General features: G+C 43.0%; 1 protein-coding gene across 1 annotated transcript in view; it reads right to left on the bottom strand.

Annotated features, from left to right (window-relative positions):
• Positions 1-945: 945 nt before the first annotated feature.
• Positions 946-27,539, bottom strand: part of LOC124619234 (endoglucanase A-like) — a 38,937-nt gene continuing 12,343 nt past the window's right edge. Inside the window, exons 3-8 of the mRNA XM_047145477.1 lie at positions 24,773-25,051; positions 22,966-23,143; positions 17,214-17,376; positions 13,374-13,538; positions 10,088-10,227; positions 946-1,212 (exon numbers count right to left, since the gene is read on the bottom strand). Coding sequence (XP_047001433.1) covers positions 999-1,212; positions 10,088-10,227; positions 13,374-13,538; positions 17,214-17,376; positions 22,966-23,143; positions 24,773-25,051 — 1,139 coding nt within the window. The 3' untranslated portion in view covers positions 946-998. The remainder of the gene's footprint in view (positions 1,213-10,087; positions 10,228-13,373; positions 13,539-17,213; positions 17,377-22,965; positions 23,144-24,772; positions 25,052-27,539) is intronic.

Here is a 27,539-nt window from a genome sequence, read left to right as displayed (position 1 = left end):
CTTCGAAGATAAGGCATGATTACCGGGCTTTACACGTAACATATGCTGGCTGTGTGAACCACAGGTGATTATGAAGTTCATCCAACGACGCACTACACCATGATATCGCACGTTGGGTCCATAAAACGGTGGCAAACGCAATCTATCAACATTCGTTCTACTCAAAGACGCCACACATGGACACATCCATTACCATAGTGTAGGAATAACCGGAACTCGTACGAGAGGATGGCATAGAGCCATTCCTGTCTCCAGTGTTCTCTTCGGGCGCTCTGCTGTTGGCCACCCTCACTGCTGATAGGTTTCTATGTCCTCAACAATGGTCGTCCTGCTGACAGTCACTGATGCTCCAGACTGACTGTGTGGGCACATGCTTCGCTAAAATCAAGCTCATTTCCTTACTCAGGCTGTACGATCCTGCATAGCCAACCAACAGTGACTGTGCTCTCTGGCGCTAGTCGCTTGGGGCCGTGTGTTCTGTATACCTCTTCTCAATCGATCGATTCCATACTGGTATGACGGTCGTCGTATCCCAGCCAAACCGTGAAGCTAAACTACAAACCCAACGATTTTGCCGTTGTCAAAATTCGACAAACAGTGTTAGACATTTCCCCTAATGTCATGATCCTCTTACAAAGAGACAAGATTCAAATACAATTTCTTAGTGAAAACACACGGTATGATAGTTAGCCATGTGCAGAATGTAGATGACATTATTTCTATCTTCTTTGTGCTGTTTTAATAATGTGCATATCCAAGCGTGTAGTACACTTGGTGTTGATTTTGTTTGTGTTGCACGTCACCTTCTTGTCGCTGCTATTCTAATGGCTAGCAAAGTAGATAATGCGCTGTGCATGTCATTCCAGCCGTGGGCGATCGCTCGCTGCTGGAACTGAAATGTATGGAAGGTATGTTGAATAGGTTAATACAAAGAGAAGCAACACCTAAGTTGTGCTATGCGTTTAGTTTATTGTGGGACATCTGTGAGAGGGAATGGTTCAGAGTCCGAGTTGTACGAGAGCCGCCACAACCCCCTGGAATCCGGCGTTGAAGTCGAGCGCGACCTCGTTGTGCTGGTAGTCGGTGCGGTCGTCGTAGTAGGCGTCGTTGGCGTCCGGTCCCCCCACCAGGGCGCCGTACAGCACGTGCGGGTTGGGGTCCGTCGTGCTGTACTGCGTCCAGTCGCAAGTCGCGGGCGCGTCGGGGCAAGACCTGCCAACACAGAGCAGCATACAAGAGGTCAGAAATTTACACTTCCAGTTCAGCTTCAGCATGAGAGTCAAGAAATATGAGCAGTCGGAACAACGGAATTAATTAATAATTAAATATATCTGGACGATTCCTTCTTGTCCAAAACCCATTTGTGTTTCTTCACTATTTATCTACAGATGTTTCGGCTATGGTTGGTACAAATATCTTTTGCTGCAGAAACTAACGTCTGAAGCATAGCTCTGCGTGGACTATGAGGGAAGCTTAGAAGACGATAACCGAAGCGTTTTACATGTGGCCCCACAGAAGGATGATGAAAGTTATGTGGAATCATAAGATACGAAACGAGTTTCCGCGCAGAAATGGCGAGTATATAAATACCGGGTATTATAGTATAAATCTGAAAACTTAATAAACCATGGAATGGAAATAATGGAAATGTCGTGTGGCTAGGGCCTCCCGTCAGGCAGACCGTTCGCCTGGTGCAGGTCTTTCGATTTGACGCCACTTCGGCGACCTGCGTGTCGATGGGGATGAAATGATGATGATTAGGACAACACAACACAACACCCAGTCCCTGAGCGGAGAAAATTTCCGACCCAGCCGGGAATCGAACCCGGGCCCTTAGGATTGACAGTCTGTCACGCTGACCACTCAGCTACCGGGGCGGACTAACCATGGAATAATGTAGATAGAGAGGTAAAAATGGGCACACATGCTTGGAATGACAGGGGTTTTATTAGAACAAAAAAAGTTCACAAAATGTCCGACAGATAGCGCTGGACAGCAAAACGTCAGTGACTGCTACCGTGACGGGTGAGAGGTACGCCGATATGTTACAGAATCGCATCATCCCCAGCCTGGCTGATAAACGCCTGCTGGAACGTACGATGCTTATGCAGGATGCGCTCCACCCCATATTGTTAGACGCGTGAAAGATCTCTTGGGCGCGTCGTTTGGTGATGATCGTGTGCTCAGCCGCCACTTTCGTCATGCTTGGCCTCCCAGGTCCCCAGACCTCAGTCCGTGCGATTATTGGCTTTGGGGTTACCTGAAGTCGCAAGTTTATCGAGATCGACCGACATCTCTAGGGATGCTGAAAGACAATATCCGACGCCAATACCTCACCATAACTCCGTACATGCTTTACAGTGCTGTTCACAACATTATTCCTCGACTACAGCTATTGTTGAGGAATGATGGTGGACATATTGAGCATTTTCTGTAAAGAACATCATCTTTGCTTTTTCTTACTTTGTTATGCTAATTATTCCTATTCTGTTCAGATGAAGCGCCATCTGTCGGACATTTTTTGAACTTTTGTATTTTTGTGGTTCTAATAAAACCCCATGTCATTCCAAGCATGTGTGTCAATTTGTACCTCTCTATCTACATTATTCCGTGATTTATTTCGTTTTCAAATTTTTAGTGACTTTTTGATCATCCAGCATATGGGAAAATTTAACGAGAAGAACAGACAGGATAATAAGACATACTAACCGCAGAGGAGCTGTAGCGAGCTGTAGAGGGTAAAAACTGTAGGAGATTGAAGTACATCCAGGACATAATTGAGGACGTTTACTGTAAATGCTACTCTGAGATGAAGATATAGAACTTGTCACAGGAGAGGAAGTCACGGCATATTAGTCGTATAAAACCCAATTACCGATGAGGAAAAAGAAGTGACACATGATTTTGGGAATATTTTTATATTAGTGCGGTAATCCAGAGATAACTCGTACTGAAAAGCTGTCGTGTAGTACTAATGCCTTAAATCGAAAGTTATACAACTTTCACTCATTCACATTCTGAAAGTAGCCCAGCGTGGACATAACACTTCAGTGTCAAGTAGTTTTTCATAGTGTCATTTCTCCTCTGCAACATGGTAGCCGTTAGCAACGAGTAATTTCATAACGACGACGAACTTATGCCGCGTGAACACATTTGTCTAGCCGTATTTGTCTTTTACAATACACACTGTTGTAGGGTTTCACGTTATAGCAGCTCTATAAATTCTATTCAAAACAGCACTTTTTCAATGTTTGCTATACATTGGTCTGTTCCACCACCCTGTTTTCCGACAGATTACACAATCATTATGCGTAACTCCAGCGTGAAAAATAACAATATTAACAAGAACAACACAGTTTCAGATGGCAAAAAGTATGATAATACTTTCAGTACTGCTTAGGACGAACGGACTCCAGGACACCAATATGCCGTTACGTATCTAAAAAAATAACAACAAAGTTTCAAAGCACCATACACTCCACTGTAGAGTGCAAGATTCACGTGTGGGTGAACAGGGAACAAGAACTTGAGGAAAGGAGCTCTACAACAACTTCATTTAATCACACCTGTCATATTCTGTTGAACCTGTGAACTAACATATTGATTAGAAAGTGTAGAAATGCTTCACAAATGTGAGTATCCAAATGAATACGTAAAAGCATGTTGTTAAAACTGCAGTCATCAAGTAATTGACATCATGTTCCGTGAAGTATTAAGCACTGTACAATGGTTTTGTAAATGTAGCTAACTACAGCAACGATCAAGTTTAACAGTTTCTCAAATGAAAAATACAGCCACTGAAAATAAGTTGAAAATATGTTTATACTGTGTCCCATTTACTCGTGTAAGTGACACTAAGAAACCAGTGAATTTTGTTATATGGTTGTACGTCATTTCACACTTCGTAGTATTTCCATACATTTGATCAATATGTTGTGCCAACATTTATAACAAAAGATTACAGTGCTCCCCAAACTGGTTGTGAATAAATAACGTCGTATTCCAACCTCTTCGTGATCATGTCTTCATTTTTCAAGCACTTGTACAGCGTTGAGAACCGTCCCCGTAAGAGGAAAAGAAGAAACTTCGTTTTCGTCAAGACGGAAGCATCAAAACACATTTGTTGTTCAAAAATAAAAATCCAAAAATATTCACCTTTCCTATGAAAATCGCCTCAAAATTAGTAAGTAACGAACTTAAACATAAAACATTCGAATATTATTATTATGAATATACAAATGCATTACTGAGAGTGTCTAGTATTTTAATTAAACAGATTATTGAGAAAGCACGGATTTCTTAAGTATTATTTCAACGGCCAACTGACAGTTGTTAGTTGCGGACTGTTGTATTAGAGTCCAAAATTACTTTTGAATGACCACGATAATTTCTTTTTACTTGCAATACTCACTGGGCAACGACCTTGCCGCAGTGGATACACCGGTTCCCGTAAGATCACCGAAGTTAAGCGCTGTCGGGAGTGGTCGACACTCGGATGGGTGACCATCCAGGTCACCATATGCTGTTGCCATTTTTCGGGGTGCACTCAGCCTCGTGACGCCAATTGAGGAGCTACTCGACCGAATAGTAGCGGCTTCGGTCAAGAATACCATCATAACGACCAGGAGAGCGGTGTGCTGACCCCACGCCCCTCCTATCCGCATCCTCCACTAAGGATGACACGGCGGTCGGATGGTCCCAGTAGGCCACTCGTGGCCTGGCGACGGAGTGCTTTTCTTTGCAGTAATCATTCCTATTATTTCTAGAAGACCTGTGATTACAATGTCTCGTACTTGAAGTAATCTCTAAGCAACAGAATCCAGTTTCATTGCATACATTACAACAAAATCCCGTAACTCTGGGTTCAGAATCTTTAGTCTTCGTTGCACACATTATTTATGACAGGACGGTAATGAGTCCCTGCACTCCATTCTTTGAACTGTGCATTTCACTGGAAGGTTGAAATTTGCTTACTGATAAATCTTCCCTTATAGGTTACAACATCATGTACTTAAATTTCGTTGTCCAAACAAGTTTTTGTCTAGAACATTCGCCTCCTCCCTGTGGTTGAACGGCCAAGTTTATTGTGAGTTTACGTCCTCAGTGACAACTTTTTTTCCCGGTTCGTTACTTTTCTTTTATCCATATGTTTGGCCTTCCGATGTGCCAGGTAACCGAGTGCGTTAAAGCATAGCTTCGGGTATACGACGAAGGCTGTTGAGTCGGCTTGCCTGGATGTGGCTTTTCGGGGCTTTTCCTTATCCAGCTAGGTACATATCGGGTTGGTAGCAACGTCCCGCCTCAGATATGCACTGCACAAACATTCAGAGAAGTTTCTCATACTTCAACGTAGATTTACTCAGAAGCAGAAAGGCAGGATAGGCAGACCCCGTCCCAACAGAAGTGTTGGCGTCAGGAATGCCATACGACCAAATACCGCTGACATGGCCTCAACCCATATAACAATATCAGCAACGTAGGAGAAACTGGAGAAGTAAATTGAAGATATGTTTGACTTTCCGGGGATATTCCTCTAGTTCCATCTTTTGTTCTGCAGAAGTCTATTTTAGGTAGTTTTTCCTCCATCGTTCTCGATATTCGCTTGCCAAGTTCAGGCTTCTCTTCTTTAGCACTTCGACGACGTTTTGGTGTTTGTATAATTCTTTTAAGTCTTAATTTTTTTCTTATCGTCCATTCCATGTCATCTTCTTCACATACAAGTCCAAAAATTATCTTTAGTATACTGGTAAATTAACGAAAATGGAACAGTTTACTAATTATCAGCATGGGAAAATACTACTCAACAAGAGTGACACAAAAAAATGAAAGACATACTTTTCGTAACTACTTAATTACAGTGGTCCACAGTCCGCTTTACAACTGAAGAACTTGATACAGCTGATGTACAATTCACCATCTCATCAGGTAACAAAATACAGCGAACAATAAAGAAATTAAAGAATAACAAGGCTTATGCTGAAGACCTGCTATACGCTGAATTTTTAAAGAATGGAGCACCACAACTCGAATAAGAACTATGGAGTTTAACTGAAACGCTCTGGAGGTAGAAACCATAACTGGGAGCGGGAAACGACATTTACACGGCTTTTATTTGTGTGCAATATCGACGGAGGAATTAGTTTACTCGATGAGACTTTTAAAACCCTGTCGATTTGCCTATTAAAGAGGCTGATACCCTTAACCGGAGAACTGACTGGGGACTACTCTGAGCTGAGACAGGATCACGCCACTTCACCTACTTCATTTAAAAGCATCTTAGAGAAGATCGATACAGAATTTACTAAAACTAACTCACAATGCATACAATTGCAGGAGGCGAAAATTACTAGCCTTTCGTATGCAGATGATGTAGCAGTGATAAGTAGTTCCAAACATCACTGGTTAGAATCATGTATAATTATTACGCTGAGATTAGATGATTACGTGTAAGTGAAGAAAAGACGGAAGACCGGGTCGTAAGGAAGAAAATCAGATGCGTTATACCTTTGACTGTAGACAGATTCACTTTCAAGTAGTTAGGGAGTTTCACAGCAACAACCGTCGAACCTATTTAGAACGGATATACAGGGTGTTACAAAAAGGTACGGTGAAACTTTCAGGAAACATTCCTCACACACAAATAAAGAAAAGATGTTATGTGGACATGTGTCCGGAAACGCTTAATTTCCATGTTAGAGCTCATTTTAGTTTCGTACACCTACGCTCAATGGAGCACGTTGTCATGATTTCATACGGGATACTCTACCTGTGCTGCTAGAATATGTGCCTTTACAAGTACGACACAACATGTGGTTCATGCACGATGGAGCTCCTGCACATTTCAGTCGAAATGTTCGTACGCTTCACAACAACAGATTCGGTGACCGATGGATTGGTAGAGGCGGACCAATTCCATGGCCTCCATGCTCTCCTGACCTCAATCCGCTTCACTTTCATTTATGGGGGCATTTGAAAGCTCTTGTCTACGCAACCCCGGTACCAAATGTAGAGACTATTCGTGCTCGTATTGTGGACGGCTGTGATACAATACGCCATTCTCCAGGGCTGCATCAGCCCATCAGGGATTCCATGCGACGGAGGGTGGATGCATGTATCCTCGATAACGGAGGACATTTTGAACATTTCCTGTAACAAAGTGTTTGAAGTCACGCTGGTAGGTTCTGTTGCTGTGTGTTTCCATTCCATGATTAATGTGATTTGAAGAGAAGTAATAAAATGAGCTCTAACATGGAAAGTAAGTGTTTGCGGACACATGTCCACGTAACATATTTTCTTTCTTTGTGTGTGAGGAATGTTTCCTGAAAGTTTGGCCGTACCTTTTTGGAACACCCTGTATAATTAGACTACCTGTTACCCTCTGTTTCGCTCGCTCATTTATAGTTTTGTTAAGATGAGTTATGCGGAGTAAGTTAGCTAGTAAATTTACGAGATGTCTGTGTTATAGTGGCGTATAAAAACGTATGCAATGCCACTGCGTAGTTACATAAAGGAAATGTTTCTATTGTTTTTCTGCATATCGAATCTGAAAGCATGCATTATATTTTCCAGTTATAGTTAAAAAATGGTTCGATTCATTACATGTGTTTAGGGGTTCCTCTGGCTTATCTAATACCAGATGGAGATTTTACCACCAAAGCAACACATAACAACCTTGCATTTTAATGTTTCATGCTGCCTACATTTTTGATCCATCCCCCTACGATGATTAATTCATGATTAACGTAGTCAGTAAATATATAATCAAATGGAGCTACACCAAAAGTCTCCTGCGTTCCAAATGTAAAGGTACGATTCTACGTTTGTCGTTCAGTCTTTAAATTAAGCCGTCGTTGTGAGTCTACAAGTGTCTTGGAAGCTACTAGGGATGCGTGACGCTGAACGTCTAAAATGCGACTGGCTTGTGAATGTTCTAATGTCTCTGTAGCTCCTAAGGCCACCTGTCGTGCTGCATCCGAGTTCCGGCGGATACGAGATTGATCTGAAGTTTGTTAGATTCGAGTAATTTTCACAGCTCGAGCTTTCTTAGAAATATACGTTACATAAAACTTACGTTTGTGAGGCTTGTAGTAATAGCTTTAAATATGGCTCTCAGGGTTCCCGTCCTTCGAGAGTGATGATGATGGTAAGGCAACGCATACATCCAAACGCGAGCGGAAGAAGAAAAGACCTGGTGGGAACTGAGCCTGGAAAACCATGATCGTGAAACAGTAACGCTGATCGGATGACCACAAGGTGTTCACGGAAATTCTAGCTCAACAAAGCGGCTGTTAAGCGACGCATGACGCTCAGTGGCTAAACTGTGATTGTTACTGTTGCATCTCCACCAAATCTCCCCAACTATGCCAGATGATGCAGCAATTCAATATTACAAACCACGAGCTCAGTGCCATTGGATCTGCACTGTCACGGAATAATGTATACACTAAGAGTCGCCAACTTTGCGCCGTTTTCGTCTGCATGGCACTGAGGTATACTATAGTTAAAAATGTCAGTAATACTCAAAAAAATACAACTTAACAAGGAATCCAGTAGTCTTTCCCAGCGTTCAAGCTATATCTATACTAAATACCGTAGGAACCTGTTCAGTCGTGATAATGTAACAGAGTGAGCTACTTTCGCAATTAACACTGGAGTTCGTGGGGAAGTGCGGATTGAACATGTTGAGAATTGAATAAACATTGTATTGATGACGTTGTATCATATTACGTGGAAGGCATCAATCAGCAAAAGCATTTCTACAAATATGATCAAGATGAAAACTGAAAGAATAAATAACTTTTCCCGAGCAAAAATATTTTTCCTTATTTTGCGTAATATTCTTCAAATCAGTAAATACCTTGCACTACACGCTTTGTAAACTAGCCTATCTTCTTCATCAGGGTTCAAGGTGTCTCATGCCAAATGTCACGGATATCGGTGCAGTGGTTTAGTCGTGAAAACGTAACCGATATAGCTACTTTTGCATTTATATTATTAGTATGGAAGTGGGAATTGGCATGGACTAAATATTTTGACGATGGTATAAGTATTGTGTTCTAGCTACTACTCATGGCTGCGCTCGCCAATGAGCAAAATGAAATAAAATTTGTGTATAGGTTCATTGGCCGGGAGACCATGGTTGGGATGTTTGGGAGCTTCGTGCAAGTCTTTCCGTTTGACTCCACGCCGGTTACTTGCACGTCGAGACTGATGATGATGGTAAGGCAACGTAAACGTCCAAACGCGAGCGGGAGAAGAAAAGACCTGGCGGGAATTGATCACGGAAAACCCTGATCGTGAAACAGTAAAATGGTTGAAATGGCTCTGAGTACTATGGGACATAACTGCTGAGGTCGTCAGTCCCCTAGAACTTAGAGCTACTTAAACATAACTAACCTAACGACATCACATACATCCATGCCCGAGGCAGGATTCGAGCCTGCGACTGTAGCGGTCGGGCGGTTCCACACTGTAGCGCCTAGAACCGCTCGGCCACTCCGGCCGGCCGTGAAACAGTAATACTAACCGGATGACAATAAGCTGTTCACGGAAATTCTAACTCAACAAAGGAGCTATAAGGGATGAATGACGGTCACGAGCTAAAGTGTGATAGTTTTGTGACTGTTATTAGTATGGAAGTGTGAATTAAACATCTAGAGGATAGTATAAACATTGTATTCATTACGTGACAGGCAGAGTTACTTTCGCAAAAGGCAGAGTTACTTTCGCAATTATAATATTAGCATGGGTGCCTGTCTAGTAATAGTGAACAAATCACTTTTTAGATTCACCACAATTCCAAAGAAAATAGTTTGGGACACTTTGCACTTATCTAAAAAGCTATGAAGTCGAAGAAGAATTGCTCTTAACACAAAAAATTATTAACTTTTACTGCTACCCTTCTGTCGCTGCCGAAAACTCAAGGAGGAATCAGTAAGATAAATTTCACCCATTCGCGGAAGGAGAAGCTAGTAATCGTACGCTGATGTGGTAACGCAGGCGAACCGCTGCCACTGAGCTGCGGTTAGTAGTGTGGGCTCGATGAAGCAACAAGGAGTGGGCTGAAGACGGCGGGCTGGCTACTCACGCGGAGCGGTGGTGGGGTCTGACTGGAGGGTTCTCGCCGAAGCCGACGACGTAGCTGCGACCGGTGTCCCCCAGGATGTAGCCGATCTGCTCCTTGGCCAGCGCCTGGTTCACCTCCGTGTTGATGCCCAGCGCTGCTGCCTGAGAAATGTCAAGAGAATAGATATTTTAGTAAAGTATCTGTTGTTAGCCTTGGGATCGGAATCTTATTTATGTAGTACTTTTGATAAGAACAGTCTGGAAAGCTATTTACGAAGTAAACAATTTATTACATTATTCAGTCTAAAAAATTTATTACATTCCTGTCGATAAAAGGCATTATCCGCCAACAACTTTGTCAGCAGTAGGAATATATTTTATTTCATTTTATCTACACACATCAACAAAAGTTTTCTATCATCCCTATACAGATATGTCCTGCAAGTGTGTCTGTTCCTGTACCGATATGTATGTTGATCCTGATGTTGTTTCTGAACATACTCCCAATTAAGCGCAACATACGTAGGGCGCCGCGCTCGAATGGACTGCAGCATTTCAGTTGAAAGCAAAACATCAGAGACGTCTGTGGGACAGTCGAATGAACACCCATCATTACACGAAAGACAATAGTGACCAGTCATCGGATCTGCATCACCACGTTACGAGAAGAAAGCTTGTCAGCCAGGTAAGATGCTCCACCTGTACTCCGGAGTCAAAGTGATGTGGCGCGGTCGTGGAAGCGGTTCCAGTTTAATGTTGAGGACTTACACGGCACACGATGTCCACGTTCGACACTTGCTCATCATTATCGGTATACAAGACTATCGCATGATGTGACTCTCCAGTACAGACGAGCACGGCGAGCACGCCATAGTACATCAGAAATCCACGGAATAAGTCACAGGAGGGCTAGAAATCACACAGAATGGACTCTCCAAGATTAACGTTGGCGGTTTGGACGAAATTTGGGTCAGTTTGCATCCAGATAATCGCACACAACGTGTTGGGAAACAACTCGGTAATATCCCAAGCCTCCGACACAGTTGTCCCACATGTGCAACAACGTGGCTTTGGAGTGATATCCTAGGGTGGCGGTTCATGAGACCACAGTATACTTCTTGTGGTTGTTGACGACCCACTCACTGACCGACGGTACAGGTACGAGATTCTGCATTCAATGGTGGGTATCGTTTGGCCAAAGTTTTGGCGACAATTTCATCTCGATGGATGATAACTCGGATGCTCATCGTGCTATTCTCATGAACACGTTCCCCTAACATGCTGGTATCACCAGAATGGATTGACCTGCCAATACTCCGGACATGATCCCTATCGTGCATGTGTGGGATCGATTGAAACGATCTGTTTTAGGGAGTCGACAGCGACCACATACTCTGAGAGGCTTTCGCAGAATCACTATCGAGGAGTGGGACGATTTGCACCAGTGCTTTCTTTGTGATCTCATTGATCGAATGGCACGACGGATTCAAGCCTGATCCGAGCAAGGGGACGTTCCATCACTTATGGAGGTTTCTCAGGAGTGCTGTGAAACCCCCCTAAACGCACTGAAAATTAATATACATGCATGGTTCAAAGTATATTTTCGTTTTCTGCGGCATGAATTTAGAAATAAAGGGATAATGAAAAACTTTTGTTGATGTTATTCGGACCATGTTTGACTGTAGTTAAATTTCACAGCAATATATTTTCAAGAAATGGACCTCATCTCATCACATCCTAATATTAAATAGAAGACACGAATACTCTCGGCATATTAAAATAGTTACTTCATAGTCACTTTTCTAAGTGTTGCGTTCCTTGATCCAAATGGAACGGTGCTGGGCGAACATTTACTCATGTGCATTCCTGCATCTGCACACGAGGTGGTGGTTGGCTAGCGTATGAAACTTAGACACCTGCTAGTGATCGTGATGCCCCCTCAGCGTAGCAGAACTGGTTCAGGCGTTAAAGGCTATGACTCGATTTTCGTCATCGTTTACGCATTCGACCCAAGACTTGAACAACCTCCCAGCATACGCTGAATTTTAACAGAAACTAAAACGCAGTCTTGATAACCTGAACACGTTTCTTTAAAAATTGTCATCGGTTTCAACCTGTTTTAGACCATCATCAGACTCGTCGTACTCCAAACGTGCTAGGCAGAGGCGTTGACATGGAAAAGGAACCGTGTCTGAGACACGGATGTCAACCGATCTGATTGACATCCACGTCTCGTACCTACGGTTGCTGCCCTACCCCACCAGCCGCCTTTGGATTATGGTCTGATGATTGTCTAAATCAGAGTGAAACCGGTCATCATTTTTGAAGAAATGTGTTTATGCTATCAAGACTGCTTTTTAATTTTTATTAAATATTGTTTGTAGATCTCTGCTATTCCAACTATAATTACAAACATAAAGACGCTTAAGTGGCTCGCATCAGGTCTAGTAGCAAAAGATCTCTCTCTCTCTCTCTCTCTCTCTCTCTCACTCTCTCTCTCTCTCTCTCTCTCCCCTTTTCTCTGCCGTCCTCAACTTGAGTAGTCTCCAAAATTGTCCAGAGAGAGTTCTTACTTCTGACTGGCCAGTTAGAATTCCCCGTCCCAGGAAGCAATTCTTGTTCTATGGTAAAAGAAATACCTATTCCAATAACATTTCGAACACTGAAAGGACTGTAAAATATTGCTTCGTTTACTGATGTGTCGCAGAATCTATAATGGCTATATCTCATCAAGTCGTGAATCTTGTATGATTTCTTGGAGTAGCGACTCAGTGTACAATGGAGTTGTAGACCCACTTGCCAGACAAGTAGAGTCTCTTCGACGCATACAGTAGCATGACGTTAGCCTGGAGAGATGCTTTTTTTTCTCTATGTCTCGAAGCCACTCGTGTATAGTCTCAACGTAATATATTTTACAGGAAGAACACATGTCCTGTATCAGCTTACTGGTACAGAGATTATCGAATGTAGATTATTAGTTAGGTAGGGGATGCCTGGTGCATTTGCTCATTCAGTACGTCCTCTCTTGCATAAGCCACACTAACATTAAAGGTAGAATAAGATCAATCCCTTCCACTCTACTACCTCTTCCTCAGCAATGGAAAATAGGGAGAAAATAAATATGGGTAACATTTTGTCACTGGTACCGGCAGTTCACCTACATGAAATTATCGACTGGTAACAGATCAGCATATCAGAGTTATTGATAACATTTTTTTTCGAATAATCATGAATACTTACCCATGAAACAACGAAGGCGTAAACAGTTGTGGATCACATTCTCTACAGATGAGCTCCGACACACTCACCTTGAGACAGGTCAACGCGACGTTGGCGGCCAGTCGGAGGTTCCCCCAGTCGGAGATGTAGAGCAGTTTGAGAGGGGTCCGCTGCTGCTGGTTCACCATGTACGTGCAGTGGTCGGACAGCTGCGTGGAGAACTGCTCGTCACCGGTTATCTCCGCCAGGAGTGCCTGCAGTACAGACCATAACGTTGCCCGATAAACCATCATAGTAAAGTTACACATTTCCTGGTTCATTCTAATCGAACAATATCGTTCCCCCTTTTACACTTTTCATGAGTCATTTTGACTCAACGCTATATTTTGGCTACTTTCGTAAAATATTTTAGTAAATTACCATAATATCTTTCCAGTAATACCAAACTTTGGTCGAACAAGTGAAAAACGTGACTATTATTACACTTCCAGTAAAGTACGTTTTGTTCACTTGAAACCTCCCCATTGAAAAATTTATGAATGATTGTACTGGTAAACCCCTTACGTTATTTGATTTTCAAACAGCTGAGCAAAACTGAACGTGCACAGACATTTCTCTATTTACTTATTCAGATCATCAATAAACTGACACACAATATTTTTAGCACTACGCAATCTCACTTTCAATAATCCCTACAAAAGAATGGCCCTGGCTAACAATAAACTATACCTTTCATGAATCACTTACCTCACAAAAATCTTCGTTACTCGAACTACTGCACTACAGCGAGCGCCAATATTGCCAGCTAAATAAAAGATTCTAACTACTGAAGGCACTAACTACTGATAGGCATAATTAGCAAATGAAAGATTTTGATGTAGAACAAACAATTTATTTACCTTAATAGTGTTCAAAAGTCATAATATATTTATATCAGTTCATGACATCCAGACTTACAAATTTCGTTTTTCTGACAGACACACGTCCAGATCGTCCGCTCTCAAAACTCAGCCATCTCTCTCCCCACATCCACCACTGCTGGCGGCTCACCTCCAACTGCACAACGCTACGCGCTGTTCACATCCAATTGCCCAACACTACAATAGCGAATATTACAACAATGCCATCCAGTCACAGACTGCACACAGCACAGCCAGTGATTTTCATACAGAGCGCTACGTGGCGTTACCAATATAAAAACCTAAACAGCCTACTTACATAAGTGTGTGCGTTTGATGTATTTGTTAGCATTAATATAAAAAATTTTTAACAAATATGTATTGGCCAGTGCCCAAAACAATTTATAAAATTTTTTGTGGGGAACGTGGGGGCTATGTACTGTTTCCACGTACGCGTATACCATAATTACTGTACCACGCAAACATTGGGGTTACACTCTTCTGTATGAGACGTTCCCGGGGGTGGAGGGGGAGGAGGGATCCACTGGGGACCGATCCGCACAATAACCCTAGTTTCAGTGTGGGCGGTAACAGGGGTGGGAAAGGGGGGAGGGTGGACGCCTGTGCCCTGTTGTGGGGTTGTGAACCACTGAGGGCTACAGTGGGACGAAGCCTCTTCGTCATTTCTAGGTCCCGGGTTCAATACACAATACAATACACAATCTGGAAACACTGAATTCGTGACCCTTTCTGTTGTGAACCTGTTTCTATAAATGCGTACAAACCTTCAGGCGGAAAAACGTGTTATGTATTCTCATACGATAACTTACATGTCCGTGCGTTGTTTTTCTATTGACCCTAACTTGAAGTCGAACATAGGATTCACCTCATGTCCGTAAAAGTTAAAACTCCATTTTATGTCTCCCACCAGCAAATGCTTTGTAGAGAAAGAGCACATCCGCCTAACATGTGACAAAAAGTCAAACGCTTTACCAAAAACAATTACCGTCGTTGATATCAGCGGACATTAACAAAGACTTTTAATAAGGCGCTTCAGTTGTTTAACTGCTCTCGACCTTTCGCCAGAGATCTCCTCTGTCATTTTCAAGTGGTAGACTGACAGGCAACCACTTGAGAAGGGCAAGGAAATCTCTGCTGGAAACTCGTGGGCAGTCAACCATTTGACCCAGTTCGAAACCCAAGAATATTTTATTAATGGATATCACCACCAGAGCATGCAATTGTACACAAAGACTTTTATCTGCAGAGAGCATATATTTCGTAGCAATTCGGAAATAAAGAAAATCGCAACTCTCAATTATTTCCAAAAAAAAGGCAATTTTGCTGTCACCAGTACAAGAATGAATAACACATGCAACTGCGAAATCACTAGTTGATTGACAAAAGTAAAGAACGCAAAATATGAACTAATGTACCATATTCATAGGGAAACGAAAAGGAAGTTCATGAAAGCCTGTAGCTGTAGCACAGTATTGTATGGAAGTGAAATGTGGATCACTGGAAATCCGGAGAAAAAATAAATGGAAACGTGTGAAATCTGTTCAGGCAGCGTATAGGATAATGTCTTTGACAACATCTGGAGTTTCTACAGATGAATAACTCATCATTTAAAAAAAAGGAAAAAACTTTGTCCGAAGAGACCATGAAGGCGCAATGGTGCCAACCGGCCTCCGTGTCACCCTTAGCGCACAGGCGTCACTGGATGCGGATAGTTATTTTCAAGGCAGAAATGTAACGGAAAAGCTCTGTGTAAATATACCTTCAGAAGGGAGGGATATATCAACCAAGGATCGTAATACGGCATATGCTGAAAAACGACAAACACACAATCAAAGAAGACAAATGTCAGAAGTTATCGATAAAGAATATTAATTACCAAAACATGAGCAAGCGCGTGTTATCTCTATCCCCCTAAGACTGTATGGTGACAGTAGTTGTTTACGAGCGAGAGTCTCCTTTCGGATGACGACGGATTATGCTTTTTGATGAGCACAGTCCTACCTACCGATGGTTTAAATGTCCTGCCACAGCGCTTTCGTTGCATTTACCCTTAGGGCGTCCACCTGCAGAAATATCGACGGTTGTCGAAGACGTTACACAACTTTGGTCCCGTAAGGTGTTTGAACATTTTAATCATCGGGAAAAATTTAAGTTTCAAATTTAAAATACGATACTATCGAAGAACATTATGAATTCAGGACAGGTACTAGAAAGAAGACGTGAGGAAAGTAGCCTACATGAGGCTTTTATCAGAATGCGTGACAAAGTCGTGGAACATCTGATACAGCATGCAGGAACAGTTGTAGCACTGGAAAGAGCAGTAGCGCGGGAAAACAGTATGACAAGACAAAAACTATAACATGTTGAAACGATTATAGAGACTGTCTGGAACAGCAGCTACGAAGAAGGTGAAAGTTCAGCACTAAATAGAAGAAAATGGAATACTACATCGTAACAGACGGAATACTGATCACTGAGAAACGAACCTGATATAATTTGCTGGAAAAAGTGCGTTTCCAGCCCACCTAACGGCTTTACTTTTAATTGTTCATATTTTTTTGCGTTGGTAATCACTGGGAATTGATAGAAGTCCGCCTTTGGGGCAGGTTTTTCAAATTTCAGTTCAACCTGAAATGCATAAGATTGACTTTATTTCTGCCTAAAGCAAAGACCTTACAGATGGTACAACATGAGTGTTGCACACTGGGTAAAAATTTGAACATTATATTGCAAAAATCCGTTGTTTGTTTCAACAGAGAGAATGAGGGACCTATGACCTCTGGTAACGTATATTCTGGGTAACTTGCGAAAAATAATAAGAGCTCGTGATTAATAAAAATTACGCTACATAGATATATCTAGATTTCAAAAGGCACAGTGGCTGTGTGTCGAAGGACTGCCTGCTGTTCTTTATTGTAACCGATATGTATCAAGTGTTACCGACAACTCTTGATTTGTTTGTAGAAATTTCTAGTAGAATATAAACTTGTAGACTTTTTAAAACTTTACCACAATGCCCATCGTCTTCTGGTCGTAGCTGAAGTAGCTGGAGATGTACTGTAGCTGGAACTCCTCGAAGAGCTCCAGGGCTCTCTGCAGGTACGTGTTGTCCTCAGTGGCCTTGTAGACCCACACGTAGCCCCACACTAGTTCGTCAGTGTAGCCGGAAGTCCTGCAACAAGCACTACAGCTACACACTGGTATTTATCGGCACGGAGCTCCCATCCACGAAGTTCCCACGTATGCTGGTACATGTGAAATAAGAAACTGACCCGTGAGGAAAGCGGATACCTTAGCTTTACATCTTACAGTCGATTAAAATCCAAACCGCGCGGAACTATCCGTGCGCCGGTCTCGTGGAACTGTAACTGAATAACTGAATGCGGCCATTTCCATTCGCGCGCCTGAAGCTCTTTCTGATGCCGTGCGGCCATTGACAAACTACTGTAAAGGGTTGCATTCAGCTGCATTGAAGAAGAGTCACTGGACATGAGCACGGATACTGTTCCGCGGTTTGTGCTGCCACAGCCGCTACGCTAGAGCTGCACCATTGAGGTGCACACACACTTGCGAACTGAGTGGCTCAGAAGCCATTCACAAGCATAGTGGTCACGTTTCTCACGAGCACATTGCTCACAAAAGTGCACGTTTCTCGGGAGTGTCTTGTGAGCACTTGTAAGTTTTCCCAATGAGCACAAACTGGAGGCCATTCTCAGCATGGAGGATCGCGCTGCGCGCTCACACGTGCCCCGCGGTGGCGAGCTATGTGCCTGACAGTACGCTCTGTGAAGGCTCTGTGCGTCACTGTTTTCCCTAGCAGTTCATTAGCTGCTTCCGACCACGTGGGTCCCAACGTATGATATACAGTTTGAACGACAGTGCCACTTCGCCCGGTTACACATTAGTGGCCCAGCAGCGTACGGGCCAGACCGCAGACTATATACGCCGCTTTGACGCACTAAGAAGTTCTTGTTGTCGTGGCCTTCAGTCCAGAGACTGGTTTGATGCGGCTCTCCATGGTACTCTATCCTGTACAAGGTTCTTCATCTCCCAGTACCTGCTGCAACTTACATCCTTCTGAAACTGGTTAGTGTATTCATCTCTTGGTCTCCCTCTACGATTTTTATCCTCCACGCAGCCCTCCAATGCTCCAATGCCTCAGAACATGTCCTACTAACCGGTCCCTTCTTTTTGTCAAGTTGTGCCACAAACTCCTCTTCTCCCCAATTCTATTCAATACTTCATCATTAGTTATGTGATCTACCCATCTAATCTTCAGCATTCTTCTGTAGCACCACATTTCGAAAGCTTCTATTCTCTTCTTGTCTAAACTGTTTATCGTCCATGTTTCACTTCCATACATGGCTACACCCCGTACAAATACTTTCAGAAACGACTTTCTGACACTTAAATCTATACTCGATGCTAACAAATTTCTCTCCTTCAGCAATTCTTTCCTTGCCATTGCCAGTCTACATTAATTCTTTCCTTGCCCTTACCAGTCTACATTTTATATCCTCTCTACTTGAACCATCATCAGATATTTTGCTCCCCATATAGAAAAACTCATTTGCTACTTTAAGCGTCTCATTTCCTAATCTAATTCCCGCAGCATCACCTGATTTAATTCGACTACATTCCATTATCCTCGTTTTGCTTTTGTTGATGTTCACCTTATATCCTCCTTTCGAGACACCACTAAGAAGTAAGGGCACCATTTATTGGCCTATTCAGCGGAACATAAACTGTCGTCTGCCCATATACGTTTCAGTTCCTAATCACTTGAGGCCAATGCCAATACGACCCTTTTAATGATGCCACAGCGGTGTTTCCACAACCTCTCTCGCACGGAGTTAGTAATCACTGATACACCTACACCGCTGTTTGCAATATTAAGCTGTTCAGATGATTTGAGATAGGGTATATGTAGCATCGTCGTTTGAAGGAATCGTGATGTGGTGCACTCTGTGAGAATAAAAGCCCATAAACTAGTAGACAGCTATATCAGAATCATGCACTAATTTGTGCATGTGCAAATAAATACGCCAACACAAAGATCATATATGTCTCATCTGCGCCGACCTGTGTGGCCCAGCGGTTCTAGGCGCTTCAGTCTGGAACTGCGCGACCGCTACGGTCGCAGGTTCGAATCCTGCCTCGGGCATGGAAGTGTGTGATGCCCTTAGGTTAGTTAGGTTTAAGTAGTTCTAAGTTCTAGGGGACTGATGACCTCAGATGTTAAGTCCCATAGTGCTCAGAGCCATTTGAGCCGTATCTCATCTGTAGAAAATTTCAGAACGTTCGTCGATGAGGACGTACCGCGTGGCTATAATTAAACTTTCGCAACTTGAGCCAGTGTAGACGAAAATTTTAAGGGTACCCAACGTTGTAGAAATGGTGCTCAGACTGTGTGCTGTAGGATTTACGTTGTTGGTAGTCTTAGCATCATTACATGTTGATACTAATATGGCGACGTAGGGCTGAAACGCAGGCATCAGTGTGTGATACAGTTGCGGACAGTTAACATGAATGCGGACAATGTGAGCAGGTCTTTACTCGTAAGGATTTTTTGTCAAAACAGCAGCAGTAGTGTTGCTGCTCTTATCGAATATCGATGCATTAAGGAAATCTGGTAAGGCCCTCTTTCCACACCAGGGTTGAAGAGCACTATTCTTGGGAGAGGCCAAGGGCCAACATCACCACGAATTTTTGAAGTAGTTCCTGTTGCCATGGCTGAGAAGGTGGATGAAGTGTGTCACCTTCAAGCACTGCATGTGCTGTGTAACGACAGCTGAACATTTCATGGTTTAGCACTCGAAAAGTGCTGCGAACAGTTGTGAAATGGTGGTCGTCACAATGAGCAACGTTTGTAACCTGAAACTAAAACATGGTATTCAATTAACAAATGTTACCCTCCCATGTGAAAATGACAATGCCTGTCTCTCAATGATTTATCCCTCATTTTTCTTCCGCGTGTCCTTGCAAATGTTTCCACAGAGTTTCCTTGTCTTATGAACACGTGTTTCTAATGGGAACCCTCTTAAGTAGCGAAAGTTTAATCATAACCAAACTGTATAATTGATGTAATATGGACTTTCATGGAAACGGTACAAGCTCGAATTCACTGCCCGAGAATCAAAGAGTAAGTAAAACGGAGCTGATGTTCTACACATGAAATTTACAATGGTCTTCCCTTCAATTCTTCATGCACCTTTGACAGCTATCCTCTTCTACACACCCTGTGAGTATGTTCACTTTTTGAATTTATGGTCTTTCTGCCGCAGATGCTGCTTCTGTTGCTGACATATCGCTTCAGTCGCAAGAGAGTATATGCAACGAATCGCACTTAGAGGTAGTGCTTCTCATGACGAATCAGACAAACCATATTGTCCGATTAATAATACAGCTTACGAATATGTCACTTAAGCATTGCGTCAATCTCATTGCCAGAGACAGGATTATCTCACGTTTGATAATGCAGAATTATATAGATCAGATTGATTCTCACGCCTAATGTTGGAGAATGGTGTGGATGTAACAGAAACACAGGTGACTCATGCTAAGGACGATAGAAAAGAAAAAGTAAATAGCTATACCATCGCTAGGACAAATAATGATTAGTAATTACCACATATGTCAAAATACAAAAAAATAAATTTCAAATTAACTCATGAAGATAGATTAGGGAAGATACTTCACTTGACCTGATAATGTCACGGCGTGTAATGTCTACAAAAATCCGAGAACTAACAGCGTCAATCGCACAATAAGGTTTTGCCATGAGCTTGGGGTGTAGTCGTCCCCAGCTGAGTGGTCAGTGTACATCGCTGCCATGTGGAGGAACCAAAATTGACTCTGAGTACTGACGAGGATTTTTGCTTGGTAAGAGGTCTGGTATGGGTTGCACGTAACCTCGTGATACCAATTGAGGAGCGAGTTGGTTGAAATTTAGCAGCCTCAAAGTCTAAAAATTGGTCAAAACGGTCAAATGTACTGTGTGCTGACCGCATGTCCCTCCACATCGCACCTGCAGAAGTTCACACGGCATTCGATCGGCATCCTTGGGTCTTCAAGACATACGCGACGTTTGAATTGTACAGTAATGATTTTAAGAACCATAGCCCTATGTAGGGATATGCGGAAGAAGATGAAACTGGAGTTTGCCTTTAGGGACTGGCTGGATATGGAAAATTTCAGCATCATCCACAATTCTAAACATCTCGGCACGTTTAGATCTGGCAGATTTGAAAAGAATTATTGTGCTTTTCTCTGCAGATTGTCCATGTCCACGGTCAGTAATGTCAGTGTGACACAAAGCAAAGTTCTGACGTCATTAACGCACTGTCAACACAAACCAGTAATCATCCAGTATGCCTCAATGGAACTTTCAATGTGCAGAGTGACACCAGTGTAAGGAGGGAATAGGTCTCCAGTGGGGCTCTCCAGACGCAGCCTATTTTGACAGATTTGTGAGTGCTCTAACGGTTCATACCACGTGATTTCGAGGTCTATATATAACTGGATACGCACAGAAGTATAGTGAAATCTATTGCCCATTATTAGTAAGCACACAGTGACAAAAGAACTGAAGATCTATTTTTCACTGGGGGTTACTACACTTGTAATACCTTATCGTTATACGAGGCGTGTTGTTTAAATAAGTACCGTTTTAAAATTAAAAAAAGATTTGCTAAGATATCTCAATAATTTTATTTTTACATGAAAGCCTGTACCTTAATCTACTTTTCTACATAATCTCCGTCAATACTAGGGCACTTGTCATAACGTTGTACCAGTTTCTGGATACCCTCCTCACAGAAGTCTGACGCCTGACTTGTTAACCGCTGCATCACCACTGTTTTGACTTCGTCATCGTCTTGAAGACGCTGACCACCCAGGCATTTCTTCAAGATGAAACATGGGTGGCCTACGTCACACCAGAATCAAAGCAACCGCCCATGGAATGGCGGCATTCAGATTCACCCAGAAAAGTGAACTTTAAGCAAACAATTTCTGCCCGGAAAATCATGTGCACAGTTTTTTGGGACAGAAAAGGAGTACTGGTTGTGAAATTTCTGCCTCGTAATGAGACTATCAATGCAGCAGCTTCCTGTAAGACATTGGACAATCTGCGCCGTTCACTTCAGAACAAATGACGTGGCAAGTTGAGAAGGGCATCGTTTTGCTGCAAGACAATGCCCGTCCGCATGTGGCGAATCAGACCAAAGATCTCATCACATCTTTTCGATGGGAAACTCTAGATCATCCAGATCTTACGCCCAGTGACCACCATCTGTTCCTGCACTTAAAGAAACACCTGGGCGGTCAGCGCCTTCATGACGAAGTCAAAAAAGTGACGGTGCAGAGGTTAACAAGTCAGGCGGCAGACTTCTATGAGGAGGGTGTTCAAAAACTGGTACAACATTATGACAAGTGCCTCAATATTGACGGAAATTATGTAGAAAGGTAGATTAAGGTACAGGCTTTCATGTAAAAATAAAATTATTGAGATATCTTAGCAAGTCTTTTTTTTTTAATTTCAAAACGGTACTTACTTAAAAAACGCGCTTCCTACATCATTATGAGAGATCAGTTACTATAAATGTGACACTGCTGTCCAAAGTAGCAATTTTTGTTTACGACAGGCCCCAAATGCCAGCTGCGCCATCAACGGAACTTATTTCCAATGCAATTCGCAGAATGCCATATCGACTAACGAGTAGAAGATGGTCGCGAGGAACAAGGTGACGAGAGGACTCACGTGTAAAACTGGGCCATTTCTGGGATGGAGTCTGTGCAGAGCGCCCTGTACGTGTCGGCGAAGTTGAGCAGCTCGATGGCGGCGTTGAGCAGAGTGGCCGAGTACTCGGCGTCCACTGACTGGAACACGATGGACGCCGACGCCAGCGCCGCCGCCGCCTCCCCGGCGGCGTCCGTTCCTGCAACGACACCAACCGACAACCCGTCCTGAGCCCCTGTCACTGGTGCAAGGGATTCACAGTCCCGACCCCTTCCAGGATAACCTGGTTTTTCGATTACTGGTTAGACCTCTGCAGAATATTGGAGAAGCCAATGAAACAAACGAGAGCTACAAAAGAACCGCAACAAATACATTTCGATACTTACATTTGTCAGACTTCAAGAAGAATAGAATATAATAATTCCAATCCCAAAGAAAGCAGGTGTTGACAGATGTGAAAATTACCGAACTATCAGTTTAATAAGTCACGGCTGCAAAATACTAACGCGAATTCATTACAGACGAATGGAAAAACTAGTGGAAGCCGACCTCGGGGAAGATCAGTTTGGATTCCGTAGAAATATTGGAACACGTGAGGCAATACTGACCCTACGACTTATCTTAGAAGCTAGATTAAGGAAAGGAAAACCTACGTTTCTAGCATTTTTAGACTTAGAGAAAGCTTTTGACAATGTTGACTGGAATACTCTCTTTCAAATTCTGAAAGTGGCAGGGGTAAAATACAGGGAGGGAAAGGCTATTTACAATTTGTATAGAAACCAAATGGCAGTTATAAATCACTAAAAAATCATATTTTTTGTTACTTTTGACTATATTATTTCCTTTCCTGACCCAGTATTTGTTTAATGGTGATTAAAGACTGTACAAACGAGATAGTTCAAGCCCACCAGGGTAGCTGAAAGCGCTAACGTGCTGCTTCCTGGAGTCGGGTAGGCGCGCTGGCCCCCGATCGAATCCGCCCGGTGGATTAACGACGAAGGCCGATGTGCTGGCCAACCTGGATGTGGTTTTTAGGCGGTTTTCCACATCCTGCTAGGTGAATACCGGGCTAGTCCCCATGTTCCGCCTCAGTTACACGGCTTGCAGACATCTGAACACATTCGCACTATTCCATGGATTACACTCAATGCAGACACTTGGGGTACACTCATTCCGTCCCAGGGGGTACGGGGTGGCGGTAGGAAGGGCATCCGGCCACCCCTGAAACATGTACATGCCACATCCGATTAGCGATGGCTGACCCTGCGTAACTGTGGAACAAGGCTCAAGCGATAGATGGATGGGTAGAAACGAGAATAGTTCTACACTGTCATCAAGTTGCTCACAGATCCTTGACCACAATGGTGGGTCTGTTGACATGCTGCCAACGCTGACTTGTTAGGAAGGCAACAAAGCAGTGAAGGGAGGGGAGAGGTTGTTTGGGGAAGGAGACCAGACAGAGAGGTCATTGGTCTCATCGGATTAGGGAACGACGGGGAAGGAAGTCGGTCATGCTCTTTCAAAGGAACCATCTGGGAATTTGCCAGGAGCGATTTAAGGAAATCACGGAAAACCTAAATCATGATGGCCAGACGCGGGATTGAACCGTCGTCCTCCCCCACTGCGCTAGCCACTGCACCACCTCGCTCGGTAAAAGCAGTGAAGCAACTAGATCCTCAAATGAACCAAAATCGTAATATGCCAGTTATTACAGTGATATGTATGAATATAACCATAAGTCAAGTGACAGCCCTACTTATTAGAAGGCCATCACTTTACAAATATCATCGATCCAAACTCAGGGTTACTGACAGAAAATGTGACTCACCAGGGAAGGACTCGTTGAGCAGGTAGGCTGGCCTGGGAAAATTGATGTCTTCGGGGCGACCCCAGTAGTTGTGGTCGGCAGTGCCATCGCCGACCTGCAGGTAGAGCTGGTTGGGCTGGGGGTGCGCCTTCAGCAGCCAGTCGGTGCCCCATTTGATGGCGTCACGCACTCCATCCAAGAGGCCCGCCTGCTGGTACCCTGCTTGGAACTCGATCGCCCCCCACGACAGCACAGTGAACGCCGATGTCGCGGGGAAGGTGAACTTGACGAAGTCTCCCGCTATAAGAATAGCACACTCGTCGTCACCAACGAAATCGTCATACAAAACTGCTAATTAAGGATCACATAACCATTTACAGGAAAGAGTTGAGGGCCAGAGTCCAATGTACATGTCTTTACATTATCAGCATCTAAACATCTTAATCACACCAAACAATTACTTCATAAAAAATACAAGTGTTAAACAGCGGCTGTTAAGTATAATACCATTTAGATGAAGGGGAGATTTACGTGGTGCAGGAAGTATTTTATCGAGGCTGTTGGTCACTTACATCGCAACACCATGAAGGAAGCATGTAACAAACGTCAAATTGGTATGAAGTATACTGCATGATTGAATATGCAAATAATTAAAATTTCAATGTAATTGCACCAAATAAGAGGTAGCAACACAATCTGCGTTATGTACATATGTAAAGATTGTGCAGTGGGTTTCTCATTCAGAAATCGCATTTTATTGTCCCTTGTTCGGAAGGAGACTGGACCATGCCTTGTGTAATACAGAGGAACGTCCACTGCCACAGGACTGTGGCCTGTTAAAACTGAGGTTGTCCATTCCACTGTATTGCAGCTCGCGTTGGTCAGGAAACACGCGATTATCATATGAATGTAGACTCGGGGAGGGCCTCACTCGCGCCGTTCATGATATCAGTGGCCCCATGTAACTAGCGCTCGAGAGCACACCCACATACGATTGATTTCAATATTTGTTCCGCTTCCTGGTGCTACAGTTTTAATTGCTGACCCTGTTAACGGACATAATTACGTGAACGATAAAACGTGCTCCTTAAGTTGAGTAGTTTTGGACTCTTGAACGCCGTACAATTGACATTACTGGCGCTGAAGATCTGAGCATGTTAACTGTGCACTGGCCTATTAGCGTACTATTAACAGCGTGTGATCATTTTTTTTATTGAGCGTTCAGCCTTCTGACTAGTTTCATGTAGCCTGCCATCACTTCCTCTCCCTCCACAACATTTTCATCTCAGAGTATTTGCAACCTGCGTTCTTAATTATTTGCTAGATGTGTAGCAACCTCAGCATGCTTCTACAGTTCTTAGCCTCTGCAACTCCCTCTAGTAGTGTTAACAGATGTCCTATCGTCCTGTCCCTTCTTCTTATCAATGTTTCTATATTTTCCTTTCCTCGCCGATTCAGTGGAGAACCTACTCATTCCTTACCTTATCAGTCCACTAATTTTCAAGATTATTCTGTAGCACGACAACTCAAATGCTTCTTTTCTTTTCTGTTCCGATTTTCCTCCCCTTCCATGTTTCACTGCCATACGATGCTGTGCACGAAACGTACATTCTCAGAAATTTGTTACTCCTTCCAACAATAATTTCATTTTAGGTTTCTTCACATTTTCACGTAGCCAGTTCACCTTAGGTTATCTGCACTTCCAGTTTATTTCATTCCTAAATAACGTGTATTGCTGTATTCCTGAATTTTCCTCAACGCGTTTGTACTTCCTCCTTTCATCGATCAACTGAAGTATTAGCTCTGTTACCCAAGGTTTCATTGCAGTTAACTTCCTTGTACCTACGTTTTTTTCTCCAACTTTAATGTTGGCCTGTGAGATGTCCATTCCTCTCCACTGTCTACTGAGCTACTCTTTATCGCAGTATCTATAGCCTCAGAGAACTTCAAGCTTATCTTTTCATCCTTTAGTACCTCCGTATCACACTTCTGTACGCACTGATTCTTCCTGACTGAACTCTTAAATTTCAGCTTATACTTCATCACTACTACACTTTTATCTGAGTCTGTACCTGGGTCCGTCTTACGATCCATTATAAGATTTCTAAATCTCTGCCTAAACATGATGTATTCTAACCGAATTGTTCCTGAATCTCTCAGGCTTTTCCAAGTAAACCTCCTCCTCTTGAGATTCTTGAACAGAGTATTCGCTGTTACCATATGAAATTTATTGCAGAGCTCAATTAGACTTTCTTATATCTCATTCCTACAACAAAGCCCATTTTCTTCCATAACATTTTCTTCTACTCCGTCCATACAACCGCATTCCAATCTCTCATGACTACTACATTTTCATTTCCTTTTACGTACATATTACCTGTTCAATATTCTCTTATACGTTCTCTATCTCTTCATCTCCTGCCTTCGGCATCGGTATGTATACGTGAACTATTGTTGTCAGCGTCGATTTATTCTCGATTCTCATGAGAGCAACACTGTCACTGAACTGTTCATAGTAACTCACTCTCTGTCTTCATTATGAATCTTACACCTGTCACTGCATTTTCTGCTGCTGTTAAAATTACCTAGAGTCATGTGACCAGAAATACCTATCTTCTTTCCGTTTCACTTCACTATACGTGCCTCAAAATTACAATGTCCTGTGGAACCTTTTCACCTCTTCTTTTTTTTTCATAGATCTTACAGTGGCTGTAGTTCATTGTGTATAACATGACGAAAGTCTCCGTTACGTACATATTCGTGGTTCAGCTGTCTCCATAGATTCCTT

This window comes from Schistocerca americana, chromosome 6 (genome assembly GCF_021461395.2).
Source record: "Schistocerca americana isolate TAMUIC-IGC-003095 chromosome 6, iqSchAmer2.1, whole genome shotgun sequence".
Lineage (NCBI taxonomy): Eukaryota > Metazoa > Arthropoda > Insecta > Orthoptera > Acrididae > Schistocerca > Schistocerca americana.
This window is presented reverse-complemented; position numbering and strand designations above follow the sequence as displayed.